Source organism: Mauremys mutica, chromosome 4, assembly GCF_020497125.1.
Source record: "Mauremys mutica isolate MM-2020 ecotype Southern chromosome 4, ASM2049712v1, whole genome shotgun sequence".
Lineage (NCBI taxonomy): Eukaryota > Metazoa > Chordata > Testudines > Geoemydidae > Mauremys > Mauremys mutica.
Genome location: NC_059075.1, coordinates 12,869,716 through 12,896,157, shown reverse-complemented (window position 1 = coordinate 12,896,157; position 26,442 = coordinate 12,869,716). Strand labels below are relative to the sequence as shown.

The following is a 26,442-nucleotide window of genomic DNA, read 5'->3' as shown; positions in this document are numbered from 1 at the left end:
ACAAGATCCACACATGGCTGATGTGGTTAAAACTAAATCTTTTTGGCTTGAGACAGACATGAATTTTCAACCCAATATGTGGAAGTGAAGCATTTGCTCTTAGAAGTGATCCAAAAACATGACTGCATTGTAATCACATCTGTGTGTTATTTTTAACCATTCCCAATAATTTCTTTTGTGATCCATCTTCATTACGTGCCTGTGCTTACGCTGTAAAGCATGCTGTCAGGTGTGTATGCGGTGTGAAGAGATCTGTATCAGGCAGCTAACCAATATTTAAATGCAAAACACAGGCACGCACAGGGGGAGTGCAAACCGACTGAGCTGAGCTGACAAGTTAAAATGGGATTAGTGTGAAATAATGATAAAATGTATATTCTGAGATCACATCTGACATGGAGTGATTGAATCTGTGCAACACACACACGACCATTACCTGCTGCCTCTGGTAAGCAGAGAATGTTCTTTCAAGGTCTTCGAGATCAAGGATTTTAAACACTTTTGCATCATCAATGTCAGTCCACACGGTGCCTGCCAGCTTGTTCTGAAACACACCAACATTATTAGATGCTGAGTTTCTTTATCCCAGCAAAACTGGCTGTTTCAAACACGGCTGGCATGTGGCGCATCATGTGGTGCCCTCCGTTATATGAGTAGGGCGCACAGGCATGCGTCACTCGTCCCAGATACCTGCGCAAAGGTCAAGTGATGGAGCAAGACTCTTTTTTCCTTTCTAGGAAAACAAAAATCTTTTCATGGTCTGATCCATGAGCTCTTTATAGAGAAGACAGCGGCACGTTAAACAGCCAGTGAGAACTTACCTCAGGCAGCTTAGACCAGTTGAAGGATTTGAGGGCATTCGTCGGCTGTGGGATGTTTTTCTTTTTGAGGGCTGAGCCCATCGGTGCTCCAGGAGGCGGGGTTATCCCACCTAGAGGAGGGGGGCCGGGTGGAGGGGGTGGGCCGCCAGGAGGTGGGGGTGGTGGAGGGAGGATTCCACCAGGCAGAGGGGGCGGAGGAGGGGGAAGAAGGGCTCCTGGAGTCTGAGAAGGTAAAGGTCCACCAGGTGCTCCAGGTGGCAAGGGAGGCCCTCCTGGAACGGTAGCACAGATTGCCCTCTGAAAGAGAGAGAATGAGCACAGTTACAAAAGGGGGCTACGGTCAATCATTTTTAGCCCTTATGCACATTAACCTAGACCAGGTGCTGATCACAGAGGGCTCCGTTAGCTAAGATGGACGTCAAGGGCTGACACATTCTTAACGAATCAGGAAATCAGTTTAGGATGTCCTGCACTTCCCAGCAAAGGTATTGGGATAGCTGCCATCCTGGAAGACATTGGAGATTGAACTGGGGACCTTCTGGAAGGCACGAGTCTCTACAGCTTGAAGAGCCAGGCTTCATTGCTGTGAGTTGTAACCAGCTCACATCCTCAGAGGATGGATACAGAGTGTTGGGGTGGCCAAGGGATTACATACCTCCTCTAGAAACTCGCCTTGAGCACCGGAGGCCCCTAACAGTTTGAATCCCCAAAGGGCACCTATTTACATCCCCCTACTTGATGGACACCTGGGATTGAACCAGGCACTTTCACAGCCAAAAGCTCGGGTCTACAGCTTCAGCTAAGGAGAAGCTGTAATAGAGTCACACTCTGTTTAACTTGCAGTTGACCCAAAATGGGTTTCACTGCAAAAGAGCATCTAACAAGCCCACCTGGGAGGCAACCAAGGAACAAGCCAATAGCCATCAACCTAACAAGGCTATTTCCATGGCTAGTTTAAAGCTCTCCCTTCCCCAGCTAACTACAACTCTGATTTCTTGCAAACATAGTTGGGCCTTTCCCACACTCAAGACCGTTTTGTACCCAGAATTCTTCATCTGCATTCTCTGTTTACTGCAGTGAGAGAGAATCTGGAATTGCACCATAAATGGGAAGCCTGCCACATGCCCTTACCCTATTCAGCTCATGGAGCTGTGCTGTGAGGTCTGCCACCTGTTGCTTGACGTGCTTGTGCTCGGTAGACTCTTTTTCGAGTTTCTCTTTCATCTTACTTAAGGTCTGCATCATCTCCTCTTTCTCCTGAGTCTTGGCATCGCACTCTCGCTCCTTCTTTTCCAATTTCTGCTGGAGCTCATTGTGTTCTAACCCCCAGCCCCCAAAAAATTCCATGAAGTCACTTTTAACTATACCTTCTTCCTGATAGCAAACTACACACATACACGCGCACACGCATAAAATCCTTGATTTCTAAAGAAAAAGTAAAGCCAATAACAAGGAAAAGGAAAGATTGTTGAGTCAACAGGACAAACTAGGACCATTTACTTCCCCCCTTGCGCAAAGGACATTAACCCCTTCTCAAACACGATGGCCAGGACTAGCCATCGTGTTTGACTCTAAGACAGATCATACATAGCGACAAGGAGCTCGCCAATGCACTTTTCTTTTTTTAAGTTATACACAAACAGGGTGAAATCCTGAGCCTACTGAAGTCAATGGCAAAACTCTCATTGATTTCAATAGTGCCAGGATTTTATCCTTAGTATTTTTGAGAACAGTAGCTTTGGAGCGGTCATATGTCATGGACTCTCTCAACCGCTGATATGGATGTCAACACTGATATTTCAGGCTTTTGTGCCTGATACTGTAGTCTGGGCTGCCTTGCCTTAACTTAGACCCCCAATTCAGCAAAGCACTTAACTTTAGCCACCTAAACCCATTAAAGTCAATGGGACTTAGGCACACGCTTAAGTGCTTTGCTGAATCAAGATAAGCCTCCCTGCTGGGCCCAGGTGTCCCACTGTTACCTATCCTATTAATTTTGCTGTAAACATCTAATCCACAGTGTAGCAAGAACTAGTTCTTCTGCTCACAAGACCAGGCTTTGGAGTAGCCCAAGTTCAAGCCAGGGTTAAACAACTGCGCATAACTGAATGGGAGGCAGTGAGCATTGACTGATAGAGCTGAGGTCCCAGGGCAGTACAACAGGATGGTTGGCCTCGGAAAGTCAGGGACCTACTTTGCTGTACCAAGGGAGAGAAAGAGCAGGCGTGCTCTCGGATAGCAGAGCATTTAAAACGGATTTAATTTACATGCCACATTAGAACACGAGACTCAATTTTTCCACTGAAACATTTCCCCTCACAAAAAACAGCGTTTCAACCAAAACGAAAAATTCTTCAAAGAATTTGTATTTTGGTCTAAATATTTTTTTTTTTTTTTTTTTACAAAAAAGGTGAAAGCATTGGGTTTCCGTTTTTCATAATAAAACGGATACATTTTCACTGGAAACAGACTTTCTTCCTCAAAATTACTTGTAAAAAATAAATTGGCTTTTTTTGACCATCTCTAGCCATAGGCACTATGGATATAGGATAGTTTTCACCTAGTTAAATGCACAACTCCTATAGATAAAAATCAGTGAAGATTCCAGACTGGGTGTGTAAGTGTGTATATACACGCACACACTTTATCTTAAAGTATGTATGTAAGTAAGTATTAGATTTAATATATATATATTTTTTGTCATTCACCTTTTCGCATTTTTTCTGCTTGTTCTTTCCACTGTTTAACTTCATTTTCATTAACTAACCTAAAAAGAATAGAAAAGTAAGTTTAGGAAATAATCTAACAGAGAAAATAATACAAGAAGCAATAAACGAGATTAAAGTTGGGTGTAGACTGCAAAATAGCATTTGCAAATATTTGTTGAATGCAAATCCCAAACTGACTGCATTGGTGTTGAGAACATCATCTATTTGTTTTCATGAACATTCACACTGGCAAGTTTTTGTTTGCCAAGTCTTTGCATGGCCATCTTGAAAGCTCTGTGGATTTTGGAGTCACTCAATCAGGAGGCACAAATGACCTTCAATTTAGGTGGCCAATCACCGTACAAATAAAATTATGAATAAGGAATACAGGAAAGAATAGCTATGGGAAATAGTTCATGGGCAATCCATAGGCTGAGCTTGGTTCATAGGCACATTTTATTGAGTAAGTTCAAACAAACAAATTCCTAAAGTCTACCACAGAGAAGTCACAAACGGGAAGAGGGAATATATTAAATATCATTCCCCGCAAACGGTTCACCCCGCTCTACTTCAGAGGTCCAAGAACAGAAGGCTGAAAAGCAAAGTCCACTTTCAAGTTATTAAATACTAAGCTGTTTAAAGGAAAACTAAGAGCAGATTGTTAAAGCTGCCTTGAGTATGTGAATGAACCTGATAGCTTTAACAGATCACAGCCACGTCAAAACACAGCATTAGGACAACTACTTGTCCTTTGCGCATACGGTTCCCAAAGGAGGGCATGCACTTACATCCGGACGACGTTTTTAATATTAAAGTTTTCCAAGGGAGTGGAGTCAGGGTCCTGCCCTTTGTCATTCTGTATGACTATTTGCTGTACAATCCTATCAAGCAGTAGCCAGTACTGGACCGTGTTGCCGCTTCTTTTAACTAAAAAGAGAAAGAGAATACGTAGTAGTGGGAGGGAAAGAAACAAAAAAGGAAGGGTTTTTGGAAGCTGCTTTTCCACAGCATCAAACAGAACCACACAACCACGCATTTGTAAAAATAAAAGTTTATTTGTGGTGTGTCTAGAGGCCCCAACTGAGCTCAAGCTGCTGCTGTTAGGCATTATAACGTGCCCAGAGTTTTTGACACAGAGAGCTTAAAATCTAAGGGTAGGTCCACACTTGTGTCGGTGTGCAGAGTAAAGACACTGCACGCCCAACTAGCACGGATATAAATAGCAGTGTAGACAGTCAGGCACTTCTTAGGTGAGTGGAGACATGCCTGACTCTTATGGTGTGTGTCCACCCTACATTGCTCTCTACACATCCAATGACTACTCTGCTATCTTGAGCAGTGTCGTGTCCCATTGTGGGAGCCTTTCCCTGCCGCAGTGAAAGGCCCTGGCAGTGGGGAAAGGCCCTGGCAGTTCCCTGCTGCCTCCCCCTACCAGAACCTTTCCAGGGCGCATGTAGCTACACACCGCAGCGTGGATGCAGCCTGCCTTTTGCTGCGGCGTGTAGCTACACTGGTCCCTATACGTCACCACAAGTGTAACCCAGGCCTCAACAGAGAAGACAGACGGGGAATGTGACCTGGCCAAGATCACACAGTAGGTCAGAGGCAGATCTGGGATTAGAAGTCAGGTCTCCCAATTCCCAATCTAGTGCTCAGCCCACTACAGGAGTCTGCCTCTCCCCACACTTGCTTTAGTTTGCTGCCAAAAATTAAGAAATTAAAAGGTATCCACATTGTATTATGCATTGTGTACAGTAATTGTTCTACTTCAGCTCCAGGAGAAATCAGATTTTCTGGCAGGGCTGAAATACGAAGCCACTTGCAACATCAATTCCTTATGCCCTCCAGAAGGGCTGCAGATGGATTTGTCTACTCACAAGGCATTTGGAGACAGTGATGAAGGATAGACATAAAATGCGGATACGCTTCCGTGTGAGTCAGCCTCTTCCTCGCCAGTTCGAACATCTGAGTGGCACTTTTCGTGTCTACGTGAACCTGGGGGACAAATCGAACTCAAAAGGTAAAAATAAAAAACATGGACCCAGGGTTGGCTACTTAGCATTTTCACAGCTCTCCCAACGGCAGGTCAACAAGCCAAAGAGAACCTGATCCAACTCTCTCAGTGCTACAGCACTGCATGAAAGACCAAGGACATAATCTAGAAAATAAATTAATAAACTAAAACATGAAATGTGTAGGGCACAATCTACCCTAGGATCAGTCTATGTAGGTACTTATATGGGTCAATCAAAGTATTTCAGTGCCTCAAACATTTATGAATTTATCCTCAAAACACCCCTGGCTAGGTAAGAAAGCATCATCATTCCAAGTTGTATTATGGAAGAAGAAACCAGGGCACAGGGCAGATTAAATGACTTGCTGAAGGTTGCACCAGGAGCCTGTAACTGAGCTAGGAACTGAATCCTGGCCTCCCGAATCCCATCCTATTGCACTAGCTGCCTCTTCCATACCAGAGCACTTTCCAAACATCAGTCCATATAGACTGCAAACCTCTCTGATGCGAGTATTATCCCCATTTTACAGAGAGGACACAGAGGCAGAAAAGGGGTAAGTGGCTTGCCCAACATCAATACAGAATTCAGGCTCCCTCCCACCCCCCGCCATCTCCCAATTTTAACCAAAACAATATGCTGATTCCAAAGAAACAAAAAATTGCAGCAATCGGAAGCATACATACTAGTTCAAATCTTTTGGCAAATTCCAGTTCATCTTCATTTCTAAGCATTTCAAAAAAATCTAAATGCCTGGTGGGGAAGAAAAACAGACCATTTGGAAAACAGATATTTAAAACAGCACATATAAGATAGAGAAGAGCAATCAACTGATTTGATGGGTTTCAAAATCAATAATTAGCAATGATTTTCTAGAGAATACCAGCGATAATTACACATTTATAGGATGGTTAAACAGTAATAGCAAAATGTCAGTTATCAGAGTAAGGCCTGTCAGCTATACACTCTAAAATACTTAAGAACACCTCAGTCAGAATATTATAGTAATGCTCTCTCTCTCTCTCTGACAGCCCTTTGGAAGAAGGAAAAATTATGCTCTGACAAACTAGGGGTGAAACTCCCAAGGTCTATAATGCCACTTAAAATTTAAAATTAGGGTGAAGATAGGCCCTGTGCCTGCCCTCTGCACAGGGGTGAATTTCACCCTAGACGGCTGATAAGTGTAAGCTTTCAATGTACATAACAACGGGCCAGGTGCTGAGTAAACCCCCATTAACTTCAGTGCGGGTTAGGCAGACTTTTGCCAAATGTTATATTACATGGATTCTGTTTAGAGCCAAAGAATCTAGAAACATGTGGATGTCACTCTGAGCACCAGCGAGGGAGTCCTTAAAAAGAGGAAGCTGGCACACAAGAAAAGGATGAAGACAGCAGATGAGCTGAAAGTTATTGAATAGTTTTCCTCACCTGTCTAACGTTGAATTTTCATGCTCCCTTAGTTTATCAATGACTGGTTGAATTCCTAGCATTAGAAATTCATATCTAAGGTGGAGTCTGAAATCCAGACTTTCCTGAAAAGAAAAGGCAAAGGGTGAACGTTGCAGGATGTGGCTCTACCGAAACTCTAGTTAAAAAAGCCCCCCAAAGAGCCACACACAACTTACCACTCCAGCCCCTTGGCTCAGGACCGCGTTAATGAAGGACATGATGGCTGTCTTTAGATTCACTTCGTCTCGATACCTTCCCGTGCTTTTATCCAAGTCATTAATCAGCGTCTGCCAATCAGACGACAGATATGCCACAGGGTGAAAAAACGCGCCGCAGAAACAACAAACCACAAAGATTTGAATGACTTGTTTGTGGGCTCCCAGAAACCTGATGAGCCCCACACACTTCTGATAATGGCAACTCATTTACAGGGTTTAAATGGCTAGAGACACACTTCTACAGCTGTAGAGTGCTGCTTAACATTCCCTGCCTTGACATATACTGCTAATGTTGAATTGTTGCATCATATCTTCCAGGGCTGTTACAGTCCTGGAGCTTTAAGATTCCATTTGCGCTGCAAAAGCAAGTTAGTTTGCTTTATTTCCTTATAAACCAGTAACTCTGTTATTCAATGGACTTCAGCTTGCAGGACAGTGGGAATTTTCAGGCTCCAAGACTACATCCATCCTCTGCCAGGTAAAACAAGGGGATTCGGGGGAAAGCCGCAGTTCCAATTCCCCGGTTTTCTGCTCAGCCCTGGCTCATACCAGAGCAGAACTTGCACTGTCTGGCGATGGTCCCCAAAGGGCTATCCCCTGGCTGGAGACTGCCAGAGTGCATTGTGCCCTGGCCTCGCCCACGCTCCACGTGCCCCCTGAGAAGGAGGTGCAGGAGGGGTCTCTGAGTAGCTAGGGGCTTGCATCCAGTTTCCAGTCAGGTAGCATAAAGGGAACAGAGAAGGGCAGGGCAGAGAATCTTCCCCTCTCAAGTGCTGTGTAAACCTGAGTATAAGAGTTTATGAAGCATGAGGAGAAAACGAAGCCCATGTACCTGAAAGCGAGTCCTTTCGCTGGCGTATTTCTGGTAATGCAGCATGGCCTCCAAGACCTTTTTGTGACCCCCAGGAACCAGGCACACAGCGCCCATGATTTCCAGCACTGCCACCTTTGTCTTTATGTTCTCGGTGCTCAGACTCTGAGCAATTACATTAATACTCTCTGGATGGGCCAGGACATGAGCCCGTCCTTGAGAGTTGTTCATTAGTGCTTTTATACACCCAATGAGAGAGGTATGTATTCGAGACTCCGAGGTCTCATAGTCCATGCTTTTCAGAAAGTTCAGAATACACGTCAAGCCATCCAAGTCGATAAATCTGGTTACAAACCTGTCACGAAGAAGAGCACGTTAAACCAATAGAAAGAATCCCCTGATCTACACATTAGACTGCTGCACGGCATTTGTTAACTCACTCAGCTGATGCCATGTATGGCAGGTGCATTCTCTCCTGGCAGAAGGCACGTGCTGAGTGGATGAACACCCAAAGAGCATGCTGCTGATTCCAGTGTATGGTAACAGACAACAGCAGATGAGGTGGCTGCCCAGCAGTAAAAGGGTTAATCACAATCTGAGGGCTTGTCTAGACGGCAAAATTAGTGCCTGGCAAGCTGGGGGTAAATCCACAACACACACTAGTTTGCCGTGCACTAACTGCCCTTTGGATCCTGCTATAGCGCACTAAAAGTGCCCCTGTGCGTTTTGATCCACTCTTGTTTCAAAGCGGAGCAGATCAAACCGCACCAGGGAACGTTCAGCATGTGGTAGCAGAGTCCACGCGGCCAGTTAGCATGTGGCAGACTAGTGTGCTGCAGATTTCCACCCCAGCTTGCCTTACACCAGCTCACAGTCACCGCAAGCCCTCAGGGAAAGGTCATTTGATACTCCCAGGCCTCCTCGCTCTCCAGCCGAAGCCGGTGGCAAAAGTAACACTCCTTTCAGTGGACGAAAGAACAGCCCCAAAGAGTGAACATTTTTAAAGCCCCAATATCCCATTGACTGTCAATGGGTGATTTAGGCTCCTAAATCACTTGGGCACCTTTGAAGAGTTTTGCCCAAAATCAGAGGCTGGGATTTTCAAAGGCACCTAAGGAAATGAAGTAAATCCCCCTGGATTTCAGTGGGAGTTGAATGCCTAATACCTTAGTCCCCTTTGGTGATGCATCCAGCGCTGTTTGTCTCACAACCTATTTTTTCACTGTGAAGTGGAAATACTTTATGGAGCCACACAGCACTTTTCATACTCAAGAGGGACACCCCATGAAATAGATATTGAAGTTGGTTGAAAACTTCCCAACAAAACAGTCTTCTGCCAGAAAATACTGATTCAATGAAATCTAAAGGGTTAGTGGGCACGGGTTAATTTCAGCAAAATTTCATTTAGAAAGAAAAAAAAATCAATATGAAGCATTTCAATTTTTTGTTCCAAAATAATTTTCAAGGTTTTTGTTATATTTTAGCAAAATATAAAATGAATCAAAACCAAAACAAAAGGTTTTGATTGACACAAAACCATTTTTTCCCCAAAAAATGTTTCAAGGGAAATTTGAATTTTCAGAGTGCCATTCCAATCTGGAGTGAAAGCAAATTTCAAAAGCACAGAATTTCCTACAAAATGGGAATTCTGGTTCCCACACAGTCCTAGTAGAGCTCATCATGCCCCATCTTGCATACGAGGAGACAGAAGGAGAGCTGGTAGTCCCACAAAGTAGCTAAGGTCTGAGCTGAGACTGCAGTTCAGGAGTCCGCAGCTCCAAGTCTCAAGTTCAGCACTGACTATGCCTCTCATCTATCAATAATATAAACAGATATTTCTATTTTAAGATTCCTGTGGTAGAGACTGTGGTGGAGATGGGAGTGAGCATCACCCTCAGCAATTGGGCATTTTTACTGGATGGACTAACTGCAGCTGCCTGTGTTGGAAAACAGTGGCACCAAAGCAAGGAAAGAGAAAAGAATTGCCTCATTGGTTTTGTCCTCAGTGCCGTCTTCAAACTCTCTATTGTTTTATTTCTCTCCTCCTCATCTTCTTTTTCCAAAGCTATCAGCGATTTTCTCTGTAAATGGAGAAAGGCAGATTTATACAACAGGGTTCGGCTCTCTGTCAGCAGCGTAAATGCATAATTACAGTAAGGGGTACTGCAACAGCAAAATATTTGTTGTACAGGGGAATCGCATCTTACGCAGGGGATAGGTTCTGAAGTCAGCGTGTAAGGTGAAATTTGCATACAGTCAAACACTCATTGAGTGGAATGGCGGGCGGAATTGCCCGCACTACAGGTACAGTATTTAAATTGCTATTTTTCTTTTTTTGTTTTGTTTTGCTGAGTGCGTATAGTTAAAATCGTGCAAGTTAAATGTGCCTATGATGCGACTCCACTGTACTATGCAACTTCTATCAAACTGGTCACTGAGCAGATGTACCTAGTAATCGTCAAACTGTGTGTACAGTAATGTTCTAGGAGGAAATATTTATTTGCAGTAGGAATAAGAGTCCCAGTGATAGACCAGGGCCCCATTGTACCAGGTGCTCCATGGACACAGAACAAAGAGCTCAGATTTTCTGTCGGTCTAGTAGCCAGGAAGAACTTCATTCCAAACTCAGCAATTTAACGGAAACAGGCAGTGAATCTTATATCTAAAACTAGTTCCTAATTTGCACTATGGTAGCACCTTGAGGCCCCAACTGAGATCACATTGTAAGAATCTGACCTTGCTATGAAGAGGCCACACTCTGTTGAGGCACAGATCACTTGTAGGTTTAAACAGTGCAAATGGTGGATTCTCTGTAACTTGAGCTCTTTAAATTGTGATTTCAAGGCTTCAGTGTAACAGCCAGAGGTTAGGGGTCTATTCCAGGAGTGGGTGGGTGAAGTTCTGTGGCCTGCAATGTGCAGGAGGTCAGACTAGATGATTGTGATGGTTCCTTCTGACCTTATAGACTCTAAATCTAATCTAAGGGTGGGTCTGCACTTGGAGCTGGAAGTGAAATTTCCAATTTGAGGAGACATACCCGCGCCAGCTCTGATTGAATGAGCATGCTGAAAATAGAAGCGTAGCCATGGCAGAGCAAGCCGCAGGAGGGGCTAGCCGCCCTGAGTAGGATCCCGAGTTGCTAGGCCTGTACTTGGCCCTCCGGCTGCTCACCCCACTGCAGTGACGCTTCTATCATTAGCATGCTAGTTTGATCCAAACTAGCGCAGGTTATATCTTCTCCAGCTGGGAATGACCCCTCCAGCACAAAGCCCAGATGTACCCTGAATAGACCGGACTAAAGATGGGAGTGGCAGCAGAGACCCAGAGAAGGGAAGTGCCACACAGCAAGCTAGAGGCAGAACCAGGAATTGGAGCCAGATCTGAAGAGTCCCGTTCCCTCCCCATTGGAGCGCTCAGCCTCTTCTGCTCGTGGGTAAAGGCCAATCCATTTCACCACCGGAGCTTCAGCTGCAGTTCCTTGATCATGAGATAAGGGGTGGATGTTCTGCTGTATACTCGATGGGCTCCGTTTACAACACAGCTGTCTCTAGATTAAAAGTTCAAGCCAGTCCTTCACAGAGTAAGGGTGAGGGACGTGCATAAAGGTTATCACTCTACACTACCCTGTCAGCAGATCTGAATGGACCACCGGACTCTGAAACAGAGTTTGTGTCTGAGTGGAATTCCCTTAAATATCTGGAGCTGACACACCCTTAATTTCAGGTGCTCCGCATTCATGTTGGGTCCAAAAGAGAAGCAAAGCCCTACTAAATACTCATGGAAATAATCCCCCCCGTTGTAAGTAGCCCACCTTGGATTAAAGATACGCTGTGCACATGTCTATACGCTAATTAGCTTTAATTTTGCTTGTGTGAAGCTTAGCAGTTGTGAAAATTGCCAGAATGAGAACCTTGTGATGGTCTTGTCTATGAGCGCAGGCATAGCTAGAGGCATCGCTACTGGCAGGCCTCCCCCATCAGCTCTGTCATGGAGCCTCAAATCTGGACTGGAACAGGCCATTTATATCAGCACAGGTGAGTGAGTAGTTCAGTCTCAACAGACGATTCAAGCCCTGGCCTCTGCTGAGGTTGCCAACAAGGGAGCAATCAGTGTAGATCATGGTGGGGCTTGGGGCACGTGAATGCCGGTCCACCAGGAACTGGGCTGAAATTACCAAACTCACTCCATATAAACCACTCAACAGTTGCTATTTTTCTGTCTGTCCCAGATCCTGCTGGTCCCACTGAGGCAAGGAACCCTGACGGGGAAGCCAGTCCGGACTTTCCAGCCTGGGTGGCCAGATCCCAGCCATCTAGCTGGCTTACCGCTTCCCAGATATTCATGCCTTGACCCTCAGCAAGCCTCTGACCTCAGGGGGGATCACCCCATTTAATAGCTAAGGAAACTGAAGTAGAAAGGGGCTAGGACCCTGATCCTCAGGCATTCAGGCACCCAACTCACACTGGTTTCAAAAGGAGCTAGGGGCCTAAATACTTTTGAGGATTCGGGCCCAAATGACTTGCACATTGGCCACAGCCAGAAAGAGAAGCCAAATCTCCTGACTCCTGGTCCTATGCTCTAACCACTAGAAGACGCTCCCCTCCTTTATCGTTCTCTGTAAAATAGTAACTCCTTCTGCTTTACCGGGGGACAGGAATGTGGGTGACCACAGTACTGCCAAACCCAGCCAAAAAATATGAGTCAGGCCCCCGAAAATGATGAGGTTTAAATAAATAAATAAATAAATAAAATCAAACACTGGATGTCCCACCACACAATCTGGTTTTTCAGCCTGTAGAGTTCCCATTTTCAAGCTTTTCTCCTCAAGCAGGAAGACCAGACATTTACTTTTTAAAATCAAAGCTGAGCTTCTCAGACAAGTCACAGAACATCAGGAACTGGGACATTAAGACAGACGCTAAATTATCACAAGACTCCAGATAAAAATCATGAGTGGGTAACACCAGGAAGGAGTATGCGAGTTTGAACATAACAGGCCTGAGCCTGCATATTTTTTTATTTTTAATATGGAGCTATACCTCTCTCTCATAGAACTGGAAGGGACCTTGAAAGGTCATCGAGTCCAGTCCCTTGCCTTCACAGCAGGACCAAGTACCATCCCTGACATATTTTTGCCCCAGATCCCTAAATAGCTCCCTCAAGGATTGAACTCTCAACCCTTGGTTTAGCAGGCCCTGAGCTATCCCTCCCTCCACAAAATGGGTTTTAAACACATGTGTTAAATTTAGCTTGTCTCTCTCTTGCACATGTTACTGTTAACAGTGAGTATTCTGGACTTATACATCAGGGATGCCCACAAAGGCATCAGCTTGGTCCAGCACATTACTCATCGGCTTATCCCCTCATGGACCCCTGGATTGTGTTTCACAACAGAGGGAAATGGAGACCAGTGAGACTCCAAGCAAAGGTGAACAAAGGGGAAAAAAAAAGAACACACTGAGGAGGTTGGTTTTTTTTAATGGTTACTGCTTCCGCTCAAGCTGCCTGCTGGTTGGTGATGCAATTGGACAGCTGTCACCGCCGTGTTACAAGGGAGGAAGCTGCCCTGCAGAAATGTCTGATGGATGATGTCACCGCTCCATGAGAGCAATCCACTGTAAAATTCAACTGAAATCCAGTGGGGGTACATTTAATCTCCTCCAGCACAGCTGAAGTGTTTTCTATACACCAGGACAATGAATAGTTGAGGCATTTATGACCCCATAACCCAGTGCCCACATCTGAGGAACACCATTAGGCGGTTTATCCACACTAGGCTTACCATACCATGGGAAAATTGCAAACACACAGGCAAAAGGACTAGAGCGTCTCTGACTGGTAGCAAGTAGGCAAATGACTATATTTGTTCCTTTCAGCAAAGGGAGAAGGGGCTTTTCACCCAGGGGAGACGGTGGCTTGCAGAATTCTCATTTACCCAAGCAAAGGGGGGAAAGGATCACATATTGATGAGAGCAGCCCTGGCCTACTCTGAGTAGCTCTGAAACCTCCCACTGGTCAGCCAGGCTGTCACAAAACAGGGCTCATCAAAGACTCCCTCAGACATAGCAAGAGGGACAACTTAGGGTATGTCTATACTACCCGCCGGATCGGCAGGTGGTGATCGATCTATCGGGGATTGATGTATTGCGTCTCGTCTAGACGCAACACATCGATCCCCGAATGCGCTCCCCACCGACTCCGGAACTCCACCAGGGCGAGAGGTGGAACCGGAGTTGATGGGGGAGCGGCGGCCGTCGATCCCGCACTGCGAGGACGCGAAGTAAGTCGATCTAAGATACGCCGACTTCAGCTACGCTATTCTCGTAGCTGAAGTTGCGTATCTTAGATCGATCCCCCCCTGCCCCAGTGTAGACGAGGCCTATGATACCACCTTAATGTAGCTTTAAGGTGATCAAATAAAGAAAGCCCATCCAGAGAGGGGTGTCTCTCTCTGATATAGGAAGGTGTACTCAGCCGTTACCCTGCTCCCATTCGAGTCAATGGGAAAACTCCCATGATTACAACAACAGAAGCAGAGTTGGGCCCACACTGAGCAGTTATGAAGACTTATTTTTCAACATTTCTGAGGATGCTCATGAAGCTGGAGGGGAGGAAATGCTGATGCAGCAGGGAGTTTGTGTGTTACATAATCAGTAGATATTGCTACAACTCAAGGCCCTGTGGCTCTGCAGCAAGCTCAAGTCCAGGGAAAGGCTTCCAGTTTTGATGTGATGAGCTAATGCTGAATTCTGAAGCAGGTTCACCGGGAGAGGGAAAGGAAGCCAAAATCCAGACTTTTGGGAAGATTAATACAGCCAGTGCATTGTTCCATTTCAGCAGGCCACAGGCGTTTGAACTGACAGTACATAGTTGTGCTAGAGAAGTGCCAAGCAGAATGTTAGACAATAGGGCAAGGCACATGTTGGGACTGTATGGGAAGCAGTGGAGACTTTTACCAGTACATAAGGGTTACAGCTTTTTTCCCCTCTTCTCTGTGTGAGCACGTACATAGTTAACCTGACCTCTCACTTCACCACAGCAAGCCTCGACAGCAGCATCCGCTCCACTGTACCCAACAGCAATGGAACAACATGTTAGCTGAATGACCAGTGCATGCCGTCCTCTGGGTTACCATTAGGTTCCAGAGTCAACACACCATAGAGATGAATGGAGTAGTTTGTGCAGCTCAGACCTATTGTTTCAGGCTGCCAATCTGCAAACTCACACAGACCACCCAGTGCTGAGTCATACTGGGAATGTTTGCTCTGCAACTGTTAGGGCTAGAAGAAACTAAATGAAAGTTTAGGGTCCAATCAGCAGGTTGGTCCTTGGGAGACAGCAGCTTTACAAGAGGCAGAAATAAAAAAAATACAATACAATACAATCACAGTATCTTGTAACAAAACACACCCGATGATCTCTGCAGACAGATCGATATGCACCATGCTGCCTGGGCAGGACTAGGAGTACTGTAATTCTTTAAGCATTTAGGAGAACATTAACCCAGATGCCCAGGGAGCCTGTACAAGAATCACATCACATCTGTCCCTGCACAGAAGGGCAGGGGAACGCAAGAGGACGCTGCAGCATGGTAGTAGGTCGTTTTAGAGGAGGATCTGCACTCACAATGATCCAGTGGGCTCAGACCCTGTGACTGTCCAGGGACCATGGAGGGGTCACAAGACAGCCCTACAAGGGGCTGGGGGCGGGGGCTGTGCTCCCTGCAGAGCTCCCCACACAAGCCTGATGACACAGACTGTGGTGGAGATGGGAGTGAGCATCACTCTTAGCCACTGGGTATTTTTACAGGATGGACTAACTGCAGCTGCCTCTACTCAGCACTCACTCCTGCCAGCGTAACTAGGTAACACGCTGACTGCCCAAAAAGCAGGGTATGTGTAGATACTGAGTCTCTTCTCTTTGATCAAGGGCCTCTTGTTAGAGCCGTTACAGTGACCAGAAACAAATATTCTGTACACACAGCACATATATGTGGCACTGCTCCATTGCAGTTGCTTGGACAGCTGGGGCATCCGAATGGGCTGTTGCTTCAACAGACACTTCCCCCCTTGTAATCACGACAGACCAGCTCTGCCATCCTTCCAGGAGGTAAACATTGCACTCTGAGCTGCCCCTTGGAGCAGGGGTGCTACTCGCGTGGGGAGGCAGCACTTGAGGTGAGTGCGTGTGGCAGAATCGGGCCCTCGCCGATCGTAACTGTCTCTGACATGCGTCTTTGCCTATGGTACCACAGGGCAGCTGGCTGCTCTTCATGAAAGCTGCCGGGGAGGCTTGCCTCATGGCCTGGACAACACAGCAGAGGTGAAGCCAAAGAGGAAAAGACAAGTTCAGGGCTTTGAGATGCCAATAAAAGCAAAAAGCGACGTTCGCCCCTTTCTTCAGGCATGCCCCTTTAATGATGTGTCCGCACTGCCAGGAGATCAAAGGCACTGCCGAGCTCCCGAAGTGCTGAAAAGCCTTGATCACAAAAACTCAGCTCCTACACATGGCTATTCCCAGCCCAGCCAGCTCTCCTTTGCCCTTCTCTGAGCACGTGCACGAAGATCTTCCTGAACTGCACCCCAAGTTTCTCTTCACCTTCTCCCGCCCACCTGTTTCCCTGCCTCTCCAGCTTCCCCCAATCTGGGTTAGCCTGTCTTCCCCCATGCTGCTCCATTTGCCTCTGCCTACCCACGGTATTGCTAAGGCTCTAATGCTGTGAAGCGCCTGGCCATGGCTACATACCAAGTCATTCATTCTGTTACTAGAGCTGAGACTGATCTTAACAACACTCCTGTAACTAAACGGCAACTGACCAGAAGAAAATATATTGCCTCTGAGCTGACACCAAACATGGGGAGTTTCAGCTCAAAAAAAGAGAAAGTTTTTGAGGATGAGAAAACACCAGGATTATTATGGAAGTCTGGATGTAAAGTTAACTAGGGCCTTTTAACTAGGACCTTGTCTACACTAAAGGGAAGTGTTGACCTAAACTACACAATTTGAGTTACGTGAATAGTGTAACTCAAATCGACGTAGCTTAGATCGACTTATTGCAGGATCCTCACTATGCAATGTCGATGGGAGACGCTCTCCCGTCGACTCCCCTTACTCTTCTCGAGAGAGCAATCAGCAGTCGATTTAGCGGGTCTTCACTAGACCCGCTAAATCGACCACTGATGCATCAATCACCGCAGCATCCATCCTCTGGTAAGTGTAGACAAGCCCTAGAGCTTTCGATGTCATTATGCAGCAAGAGCTACAACACTGAGACATGTAGGATTTTAAAGGGTGTCAAATCAGGCCCTTCACTACTAATTGTCTTGAACATTTTGATTTCGTTAAGATCTTTGCTTCTGCCGTTCATACTAATTTTCAGGTGAAGTGATTTGCTGAGCAGCGTGCAATTAAGTGTTGCCTCTCAGGATAGTCTAACTGCCTACCCACTTAGAGCAGCAATCAGTGCTTGAAGAGAGATTTTGATATTTAAAGAGAGATGGAAAAAAGGCAAGAGACTTTAAAATGCCAAGCAACTGTGGTTTGAAAAGCAGCTATTAAAGCAAGTGCACTACAGCCTCCCAAAACGTTCTTGCTTGATCTGTGTCTTTCAGCTTGCAAGTTCTCATGGCAAGGACCATGTCTGTATTTGTGCTAAGTGACTATAAAAATAATCTTTTTGTATCCAGAAATACACTCCTGCCTGCATGCACATCAGAGAGATGAAGTTATGGTGTATGCACAGAATGCTTAGTTGCATCACAATGCAAAGTCCATAGCCCTTGAAAAATGTTTCCACCTACAGTCTCCAGGATTCACATATCAAGAAGCCCACAGTGTAATACAGTATCCCTGTCAGGGCCAAACACAGGAGGTGTCAGTAACAAGATTAGCAGGGATCCAGATTTGTTGCAAATAGTAGATATTGAAGAGACACTGGGGCTGGAATTTTCAAAGGAAAATAAAGGAGTCTGGTATCCAGCTCCCACTGGAATTCACTCAGGTTCTTTTGAAAAATGCAGCAGAACTGCACAGCAGCACTGTTCATCTTCAGTCTAGTTATCGTAGCTGACTCACAGCGCAGCCTGATACGACAGCAATTGCAAAATGGGAACAACTGGCTAGGTGGTAGTACTGCTGAAAAGGATCTGGGGGTTGGAGTGGATCACAAATTGAATAGGTGACAACGTGAGGCAGTTGCGAAAAAGGCTAAAATCATTCTGGGTGAATTCACAGGAGTGTTGTTTGTAAGAGAAGGGAGCTAACTGTTCCGCTCTACTTGGCAATTGTGAGGCTTCAGCAGGAGTAGCGTGTCCACTTCTGGGTGCTACATGCTAAGAAAGATGCGGATACACTGGAGAGAGTCCAGAGGAGAGCAATAAAAACGATATAAGGTTTAGAAAACCTGATTTATGACGAAAGGTTTAAAGAACACAACTAGGCATGTTTAGTTGTGAGAAAAGAAGACTGAGAGGAGACATGATAACAGTCTTCAAATAAGTTAAGAGCTGTTATAAAGAGATTGGTGATCAATTGTTCTCCATGTCCACTGAACACAGAACAAGTAGTAATGGGCTTAATCTGCAGCAAAGGAGATTTAGATTAGGAAATCTAACTATAAAGGGTAGCTAAACTCTGGAATAAGCTTCCAAGAGAGGCTGTGGAATTCCCATCCTTGGAGGTTTAGAAGAACAGGTTGAACAAACACCTGTCAGGGATGGTGTAAGTTTACTTGGTCCTGCCTCAGCGCCCCTGGGGGCAGGACCTGACATTTTGAGGTCCCTTCCAGCCTTACATTTCTATGAGTAACCTGCCATAAGGGTGAACGCAAGTCAAACTGCACGTTATGCATCCTGCCATGACATTTCAGCTACTTACTCTGTGTGCATGTAAAATACACACTGGAGACAGTTTATTGAGAGGGAAAAGAGGCAGAATTTAGCATGGATTTGAGGGCAGTAATATTCTGAAGGGTAACAGTTGATTACATCATGAACTACATTGCTAAAGAACACTTCTGTTTATTCTACATATGCCAGCAAAATAATTGGAAAAATACTTACAGCAGCCATTGAATTTAGCTGATCAATGTAAAACTCAGGCCAGCTAGTGGCTCCTTTATTTTCTTCCTGGTCCTGAAAACAAAAAGAAACTCATCAGGAGAAACAAGGTTTACTTTCCCCATCCTTTTACAATAGCTATGTATGAAGACTGAACACACGGCACACAATACTTCCACTATACCAGTCAAAGTTTGATTTCGATCAGACTAGATCATGATGGTCCTTTCTGGCCTTAAAGTCTATGAGATTTCCTACATTCTGAGCCCGCCATCCCAAGCATTTTAATCTAGGTATATTATTTGGTCTTTTTAACCAAAAGCTCTATGGGCCAATGTCTTTATATGCAATCCGCGTTACAATGTCTGCTTTTAACTAAACATTTCCCGATTTAGCCGTGGCAATCTTCCGGTTCCAAGGTCCCTAGAGAACAACTTTGAAACTCTAAACCCAGATCCCCCAGTACTAGCACTTTAAAATTTCCTCCGTTGAAAGTTTTTGACTACATAGCTTTGCTGAATGCAGTGAGGCTGCTTTTGACGTCAGGGCTGCCCAGAGGATTCAGGGGGCCTGGGGCAAAGCAATTTTGGGGGCCCCTTCCATAAAAAAAAGTTGCAATACTATAGAATACTATATTCTCGTGGGGGCCCCTGTGGGGCCCGGGACAAATTGCCCTACTCCCCCCCCTCCCCCCGGGCAGCCCTGTTTGACGTAGTTTGCTACAACTGACACAGAATAAATAAACTGGATATAAACCATATTTCACTCTTTTAGGAAGTGGCCATCACTTACCAAAACTCAAAATGGGCCATTAGACACTTCACCATAGATACAAGACTCTCAACCTGGGGGGTTATGATTTCTCCACAGATATTAGAGGCAATGACAATTCAAATTACACTCTTTCAGGGGCTTTTGACTTTTTTCACACCACAGTCCCATACTCCATCAGTTGCAAGAGGTCATCCTCAGACGTGCTGCAGGCACCTTAGTCCCCTGGTGTGGAGGATGGTGTAGGGGGCACTCCAGGCTTAGCTGGAAGTAATGAGCATGTAGAAAAAGGCTCATAACATTCCTCATTTAAACAACTGCTGACTCCTGCCTTTGGGTTTAGTCTTGAGGGGCTGAAAACCATTGCGCTATGCTGCATGATTTAGAGTCCAGCTCTCTAGGCTGGAGATTACAACATGCTGCTGGGTGGAATACACCAGATAGCTTTTCAGGCTCTCCGGTGTCCTTGTACATGAGTCACTTGGAAGAGATCAAATTTACATTGGTGACATGGCATAGCAAGGAAGCATGCGAGGCAGGAAAACAAAGCTGTTCACAGGTTCAGTAACATGCTCTCACGATAACAGTTTCTCAATGACAGACGCTTCCAGATTTTTCCCCCCTCTTTCGAGACCTGCAAAACGCCCTCCACACATCTGAAAGTTCACTCGACTCTCAAAGCAACAATCTGGATAGTCTCCTGTTATAGAAAGTTATACGGCATGAAGAGGCATAGGACGCACACGCAGGCCAAACAGACGCTGCTAACTGAAAATCTCCGATCAAGGGCTCAAGAGACACGTGCACACCTGAAGTGCAGCCACAGGGACACTACTAGAAGAACAACCTGTTATCACAGTATTTGCAACACACCAGATTCCATGGCACCAGTCCCTTATAGCAACAGGGTTATGCTGACTGACAGACACAAGGCTAGACAGAGCACATATTCCTGGGAATGGTTACAGCAACGTTCCTAACACAAAAACCCATGTTTTGCTGTCGTTAGGCTGTGGCTTGGAATTACCAAAGCAATTCAAGCTGTGGCTCTCTAAAGTTTTGTTGACTCATCCTGGTACACCCAGTTACTACAACACACAAGGCCAATCCCCAGATAACCAACCCCGCTTTGGCTGCCGGCAGGGATTTGAACCCAAGACCTCTCACATTCAAAGCACAAGGCTCTAGCCCTTGTGCTAAAACACTAGCCCTTGTACTTGGCAGGGGCAATATATTGTTGCTTACCCTCTTATGTGGGCCTGCCACTAGAAGGGGACAAAGACCTATATTGTCCTCCTACAAGACCCTCCCCCAGCCCATACACATCCCTCCTTGAAAATACCAGGGTGTTTCGCTCACTGATGTGGGACTGCAAAGATAACATTTCGTTTGGGGCTGGCTTCAGAAATGCTTTGTTTCCCCTGCCAAGACAGAACTACTGTTCAATTCTAGAGGCGGTTTCCCACATAGCCAGACAGATTTAAAGGGACAAAATTAGTATTTTTGCTCCTAGGCTTAAATCTGGATGTTACTTTAAAACAAAACAAAACAAAAATCAAACTTTTTTTCCGTAGCTGAGCTATTTGGACCTAAGAAATATAAGAATTTGTAACAGAAATCCTGATTCAGCTTTAATTCTAGCCTTGAGAACTGCACTGATAACAGAAATGCCAGGCAGTCATATTGTCAACATTGTTTGGAGTGAGGTTTTTTGGGGAGGATGGAGGAGTGAAGGCAGGGATGGCACAGAGATTATCTGTCCAAGAGTTAGTGTCTAGGATCACACAGACAGGAAGAAAAAGTTCTTGCCAGTTCAAGTGACCCTTGACATGAGTAGGTGGATGCAAGCTTCCCTGTAGAAATATCCAGCAGGCAGCGAGCCCGCTGCTGGTGCATCAGAAACATCAGATTACCTTGTAAGAGAGCCAAGTCTGTAAATGAACCTGTTTCCCTCACTTACAAGGCTGGTGAATTCACGGTCAGTTCCCCAGCTCCCCTGGGGAGGGAAGGGAGCACCAGCTGTCTCACACCAGCAGTGTATATTACCAAACGATCCAACAGTAAAATTAGGTCAGTCCCAGAGAAAACCGTTAGCTTGCGCTAATGGCTCGCAGCCAAGAATCAGTATTAGAATCCACAGAAAAACAATTACACTTTGTATAACCCCCATCCCTCCCTCCCTGCCCCGCAAGGTTACAACTAAATACAATGACAAAAGTCCCATAGTACATTTTTTTTTAAAAGACTTGCAGTTTATGTTCTGCTTTGAAAAGTAAGAGAAAACCAAAGTTTGTATTCATGGGTTGATTGAGTTTAAGGCAAGAAGAGACCATTGTGATCATCTAGTGGGACCTTCTGTATAATATACTGGCCATACAATTTCACCCAGTTATTCTTGTTTCAACCCCATAACTTTGTTTGAGCTAGAGCAACTCTTTTAGGACTTTTATAACATGAAAAATAATCTGTTCCATGGACTTGAGCATTTTATAAAGAAACTCCCTAACTTTTCCCTGTGTGTTAATAAGTAACATCTGCAACAGATACATTTCGCCATCTTGGTCAACACGCTAGTTCTGATGGGATTCCCTAATGCCAACAACACAGCATGTCAATAACTAGCACAAACACTCCAGATCTGACCCCACTGGCTTAAAAGCCCCTGGACTGTTGGGCCTTGGAAAGCTAAGGTAGCAGCAGCCTCTTCAGAACAATTGTTGTTCCTGTTTTGTTAGTGATAAGTCAGATATACTTGCTATGGAACAATGACCTGATTTTCCCCTGAGGTGCTGAGTACCCTCGATTCACAATGAAGTCAAGGAGCGGAGGGTTCAGTTTCTCAAGAGATCATCCAACATGTTTTTAAAGGACTGGCAGCATCAGGACATCTTGGGTGTTCTGACATAAGAATCTCTTCACTACCTCACTGACTTCAGGGTTCTGATTAGAGCTGGTTGGAACATTTCCACATCCCACCCTCTCCTCTGAAAACTCAAAATTTTCTGGGCGAAGTCAAAAAGCAACACACCACAGTCTCAGGTCAGTGAGGGAAGACTGTGCATCATGGGAGATGTAGTCCCACTGGGGATCCCATCCCATTGAAGAGAAAGGGAGCACAAGGCATCCAAACTACAAATCCCATGAGGCACACAGCAGCATTTCAGTATTAAAACACTAAAACAAAACTGGCCAGATCCATGAGGATGGCAAATTCTAGACTCAAGAGTTCTCCATCAAAAAGGCTTTGCCTCCAGCAGCCAACTTCTCCAGCCCCACCAATGATTTACATCCAACGACCGTTAGCAACAGCTTTCCAGCTGATCTCAGTGACTAAAAGACTTGAGACCAACCCATTCCTTGCAATGAGAGAGTCACAGATGGAAATGGAATGTGGTTTTCAGGCTAGCTCCTCTGGATACACTTTCCAGAGTCAACACCCAATGAGAAGATGCCCCTAATGACAAGAGTATATGTGTTTTTCCTCCATTCACATGCACAAAGCAATTTAATGGCAGGTAACAATACACTAGCAAATGCAGTTCTGATTCTTGAAGCAATAGGATCGGCCTCCAGGCTGAGTGCTTTCAACGAGTTCCAGAACTTGCCTTGGTTTTCTAGGCAATTTAGCTCTCAGCACTTTCAAGGCCATTGACCAGAGATGCTCCCACAATAATACAAATCGCTTCCTGTGCAGAATTGTAGCAGCTTCTCTCCTATAAAAGGTGTCCTGGCAAATTTCTGCACAGGCCATCAACTCTTCCCACCCAATCATTAACCCTTAGGAAACTCCCAGTGCCTCTAGCTTCTATAGGTTAGTTTAAAGACATTTAACTAGATAGATTTAGAATCAACAGCCCAGACATCCTCATACCCCCAAGACTGAGGTGCAAACAAAGAGTTCAATCACTTCCACAAATCTGCACCCCCATCTGCTTGAGTGTCTTTACTGGGGGAGAGTGGCTGGGCCTGCGATATATATTGTTCCCCTGTGGCTGTATTTCCTTCTCCAGTGACCTAAGGTCTGGGGGACAAACGCAGCCAGGACATGCTGCTGAGTGTGACTCTGAGCCTGCTGAAGAGGTGGAAGAAGAGGCCACCACTAAAAGCCAGAGCTTTGGGATCTGCCACCTTTGCAGGCAGGCCCTGTGGATGGCTCTAAAGTCACTGATATTTATGTCATCTCAATAAGCTTACCTTGGCTGCCAAAGCTCAGAAATGCTAAGCTCCATGTCACTGCTCCATTCAGGACATGCATGCTCAATTCCGGGAAGAGAAAGCAGGAACGCTTTGCTTAGATCAACTTTTTTTTAAAATTCCCCTGTAACGTGCAAGAACCTATCAGCCTTCATGCAAAACAGGACTGCTTTGGTCTTATACCAATATGGCTTAAAAGGAAATGTTAATCTTTTAGCTGTGTTTGCCACAGAATGTAATACAAAAATAAAGACAGGTACACAGAGTACAATCTAACTTTACAACACAGCTACAAGATTAAGGCCTGTAAAACTCAAGTGTCTGTTTGTGCAGTGTAAGCAAAATACAACAAGTGCAATCCTTTGAAATGCTACTGAGAACCACATATTGCTGTTAAAAAATGCTATTAACCAAGAAGCGTTGCAGAGGATAAACTCAAGCCTTTCTCGCTGTTCTTCCTCTCCATTAAATGCAGCATTTATATATTTATTATTACAATTTACTCGTATTGCAGTAGCACAGAGAGGTCCTAACCAAGATTGTGCTTGGTGCTGTACAGACAGATGGTAGAGACAGTCCCTGCCCCAAAGAATTTACAAGCTCCACAGACAAGACAGACCAAAGACGGGGAAGAAAACAGAAGCCCAAAGAGAAGTGACTTGCCAAAGGTCACCAAATAGGTCAGTGGCAAGTCCCAGTTTAGTGCCATATCCTCTAGGCCACACTGCCTTACATTGAGCTTTCCTGAATCCCTCCCCCTTCTACCTCCTGTCTTTACAATGAACTTGCTGTAAAAACTCATCTTGAGTGACGGCAGCAAATTGGGGGGGAAACCCCCCCCAGAGAGAGAGAAAACGTCTCTTTTGGAAAACAAACGCAGTGCTGTAATATATCAAAATAATCCTGGGGTTCTTAGAGCTGCCAGTCTCCGGTACATCTTTGGCCACATTCATGACTATGCATTAAAACTGCCGGCTGCCAAAAACTGGTTTGGCCGACTGAAATGATCACTGCAGAGGAGAGGTTTCCACGACTGTCAAGGAAATTTAACACCTACTGTTTTAGCCCAGGAATGTTATTCATCTCCCAGTGGGATCCAGGCAAGGTTGTTCTGCCATGAAGGCTATTTACTGACCATTTATCGAGAGTTTAAAGTGAGGCAACTTAGTATTTTTAATATTCACTGAAAGCAGAGTTTACACACTTTCCCTAGATCACTAAATTAGCTCGTCACTAAAACAGGCAGTGGCAACCTATTTAGACCCTCAAATTTAGCATCCATGAAAAGAACTGATTGTTTATTGGCCAATTTAGTCAGGGTGGATGTAGGGTGGATGTAGTCCACTCCGAATAATTGATGAGGAGGCGTCAATACCAAGAGAAGAAAAATTGCTTTTGGGGGGGGAGAGATAGCTCAGTGGTTTGAGCATTGGCCTGCTAAACCCAGGATTGTGAGTTCAATCCTTGAGGTGGCCACTTAGGGAACTGGGGTAAAAATCTGTCTGGGAATTGGTCCTGCTTTGAGCAAGGGGTTGGACTAGATGACCTTCTGAGGTCCCTTCCAACCCTGATATTCTATGATTTGGACAGCACTCAGAGGTTAGTGTTTGGAAGTTAACTCATCAGTAGTACACAATGTTCTGAACTTATTAGCTGTAACTTACATATGCAAGAAAACTGCAAGACATCAACACAGATAACTAGTGAAACTGGGACATCAATTTTTTGAGGCCCAACCTGGACACTTTAAAGAAGTTTGATTTTTCAGAAGGCGCTCATCCTTCAGCCTCCGGGAGCCAGGCCCTCGGAAGGTGTCACAACCTGGACCCCTAAAAGATCGATGCACTCAGAATCGCTCATCACTTTGGAAAAAATCTTAGCCCTGAGTTCATCCCTGGTGATATGACTGGGCTAAAGCAGAAGAGAAAGTTACTCACCTTGCAGTAACTGAGGTTCTTTGAGATGTGTCCCCCCGTGGGTGCTCCACTGTAGGTGATGGTGCGTCCCGGCGCCGTTGATCGGTATCAACGGCGCCAGGACGCACAGTCACCTAGAGTGGAGCACCCACAGGAACAGCACTCGAAGAAGTGTGAGTTATTCACCCAGCATGATGGTCGGCTGAGTCGCTTTCTTCAAACCAAACAGACACAAGGGGAAGAGAGAAAAGGAAAATGAAGGGACAAATGACTCCTTCAGGGCTGGCTGGATTGGCTGTTGTCAGGGCAACCAAGGGCCTGCCCTAGGTGTTTTGCTGCCCCAGGCAGAAAATGTTTTTGGTGCTCTTCCCCCCACCCCGAAGCAGCTGAGCAAAAAGCCAACCCCCTCCAACTTGGCATCCCCTGAATACTATTTGGTGCCCTCTGGAAGCTGGCACGCTGAACGTCTGCCCTAAGGCTGGCCC

General features: G+C 45.4%; 1 protein-coding gene across 4 annotated transcripts in view; it reads right to left on the bottom strand.

Moving 5' to 3' along the window:
* Positions 1 to 26,442, bottom strand: part of DAAM1 (dishevelled associated activator of morphogenesis 1) — a 165,487-nt gene that overhangs the window by 39,084 nt on the left and 99,961 nt on the right. For all 4 annotated transcript variants that reach the window (XM_045014066.1, XM_045014068.1, XM_045014067.1 and 1 more), the window contains 12 exons: positions 19,080 to 19,151; positions 10,006 to 10,100; positions 8,041 to 8,374; positions 7,167 to 7,277; positions 6,970 to 7,073; positions 6,228 to 6,294; positions 5,407 to 5,524; positions 4,318 to 4,456; positions 3,530 to 3,588; positions 1,953 to 2,140; positions 822 to 1,118; positions 437 to 544 (listed from right to left, as the gene is read on the bottom strand). In XM_045014066.1, coding sequence (XP_044870001.1) covers positions 437 to 544; positions 822 to 1,118; positions 1,953 to 2,140; positions 3,530 to 3,588; positions 4,318 to 4,456; positions 5,407 to 5,524; positions 6,228 to 6,294; positions 6,970 to 7,073; positions 7,167 to 7,277; positions 8,041 to 8,374; positions 10,006 to 10,100; positions 19,080 to 19,151 — 1,692 coding nt within the window. The remainder of the gene's footprint in view (positions 1 to 436; positions 545 to 821; positions 1,119 to 1,952; positions 2,141 to 3,529; positions 3,589 to 4,317; positions 4,457 to 5,406; positions 5,525 to 6,227; positions 6,295 to 6,969; positions 7,074 to 7,166; positions 7,278 to 8,040; positions 8,375 to 10,005; positions 10,101 to 19,079; positions 19,152 to 26,442) is intronic.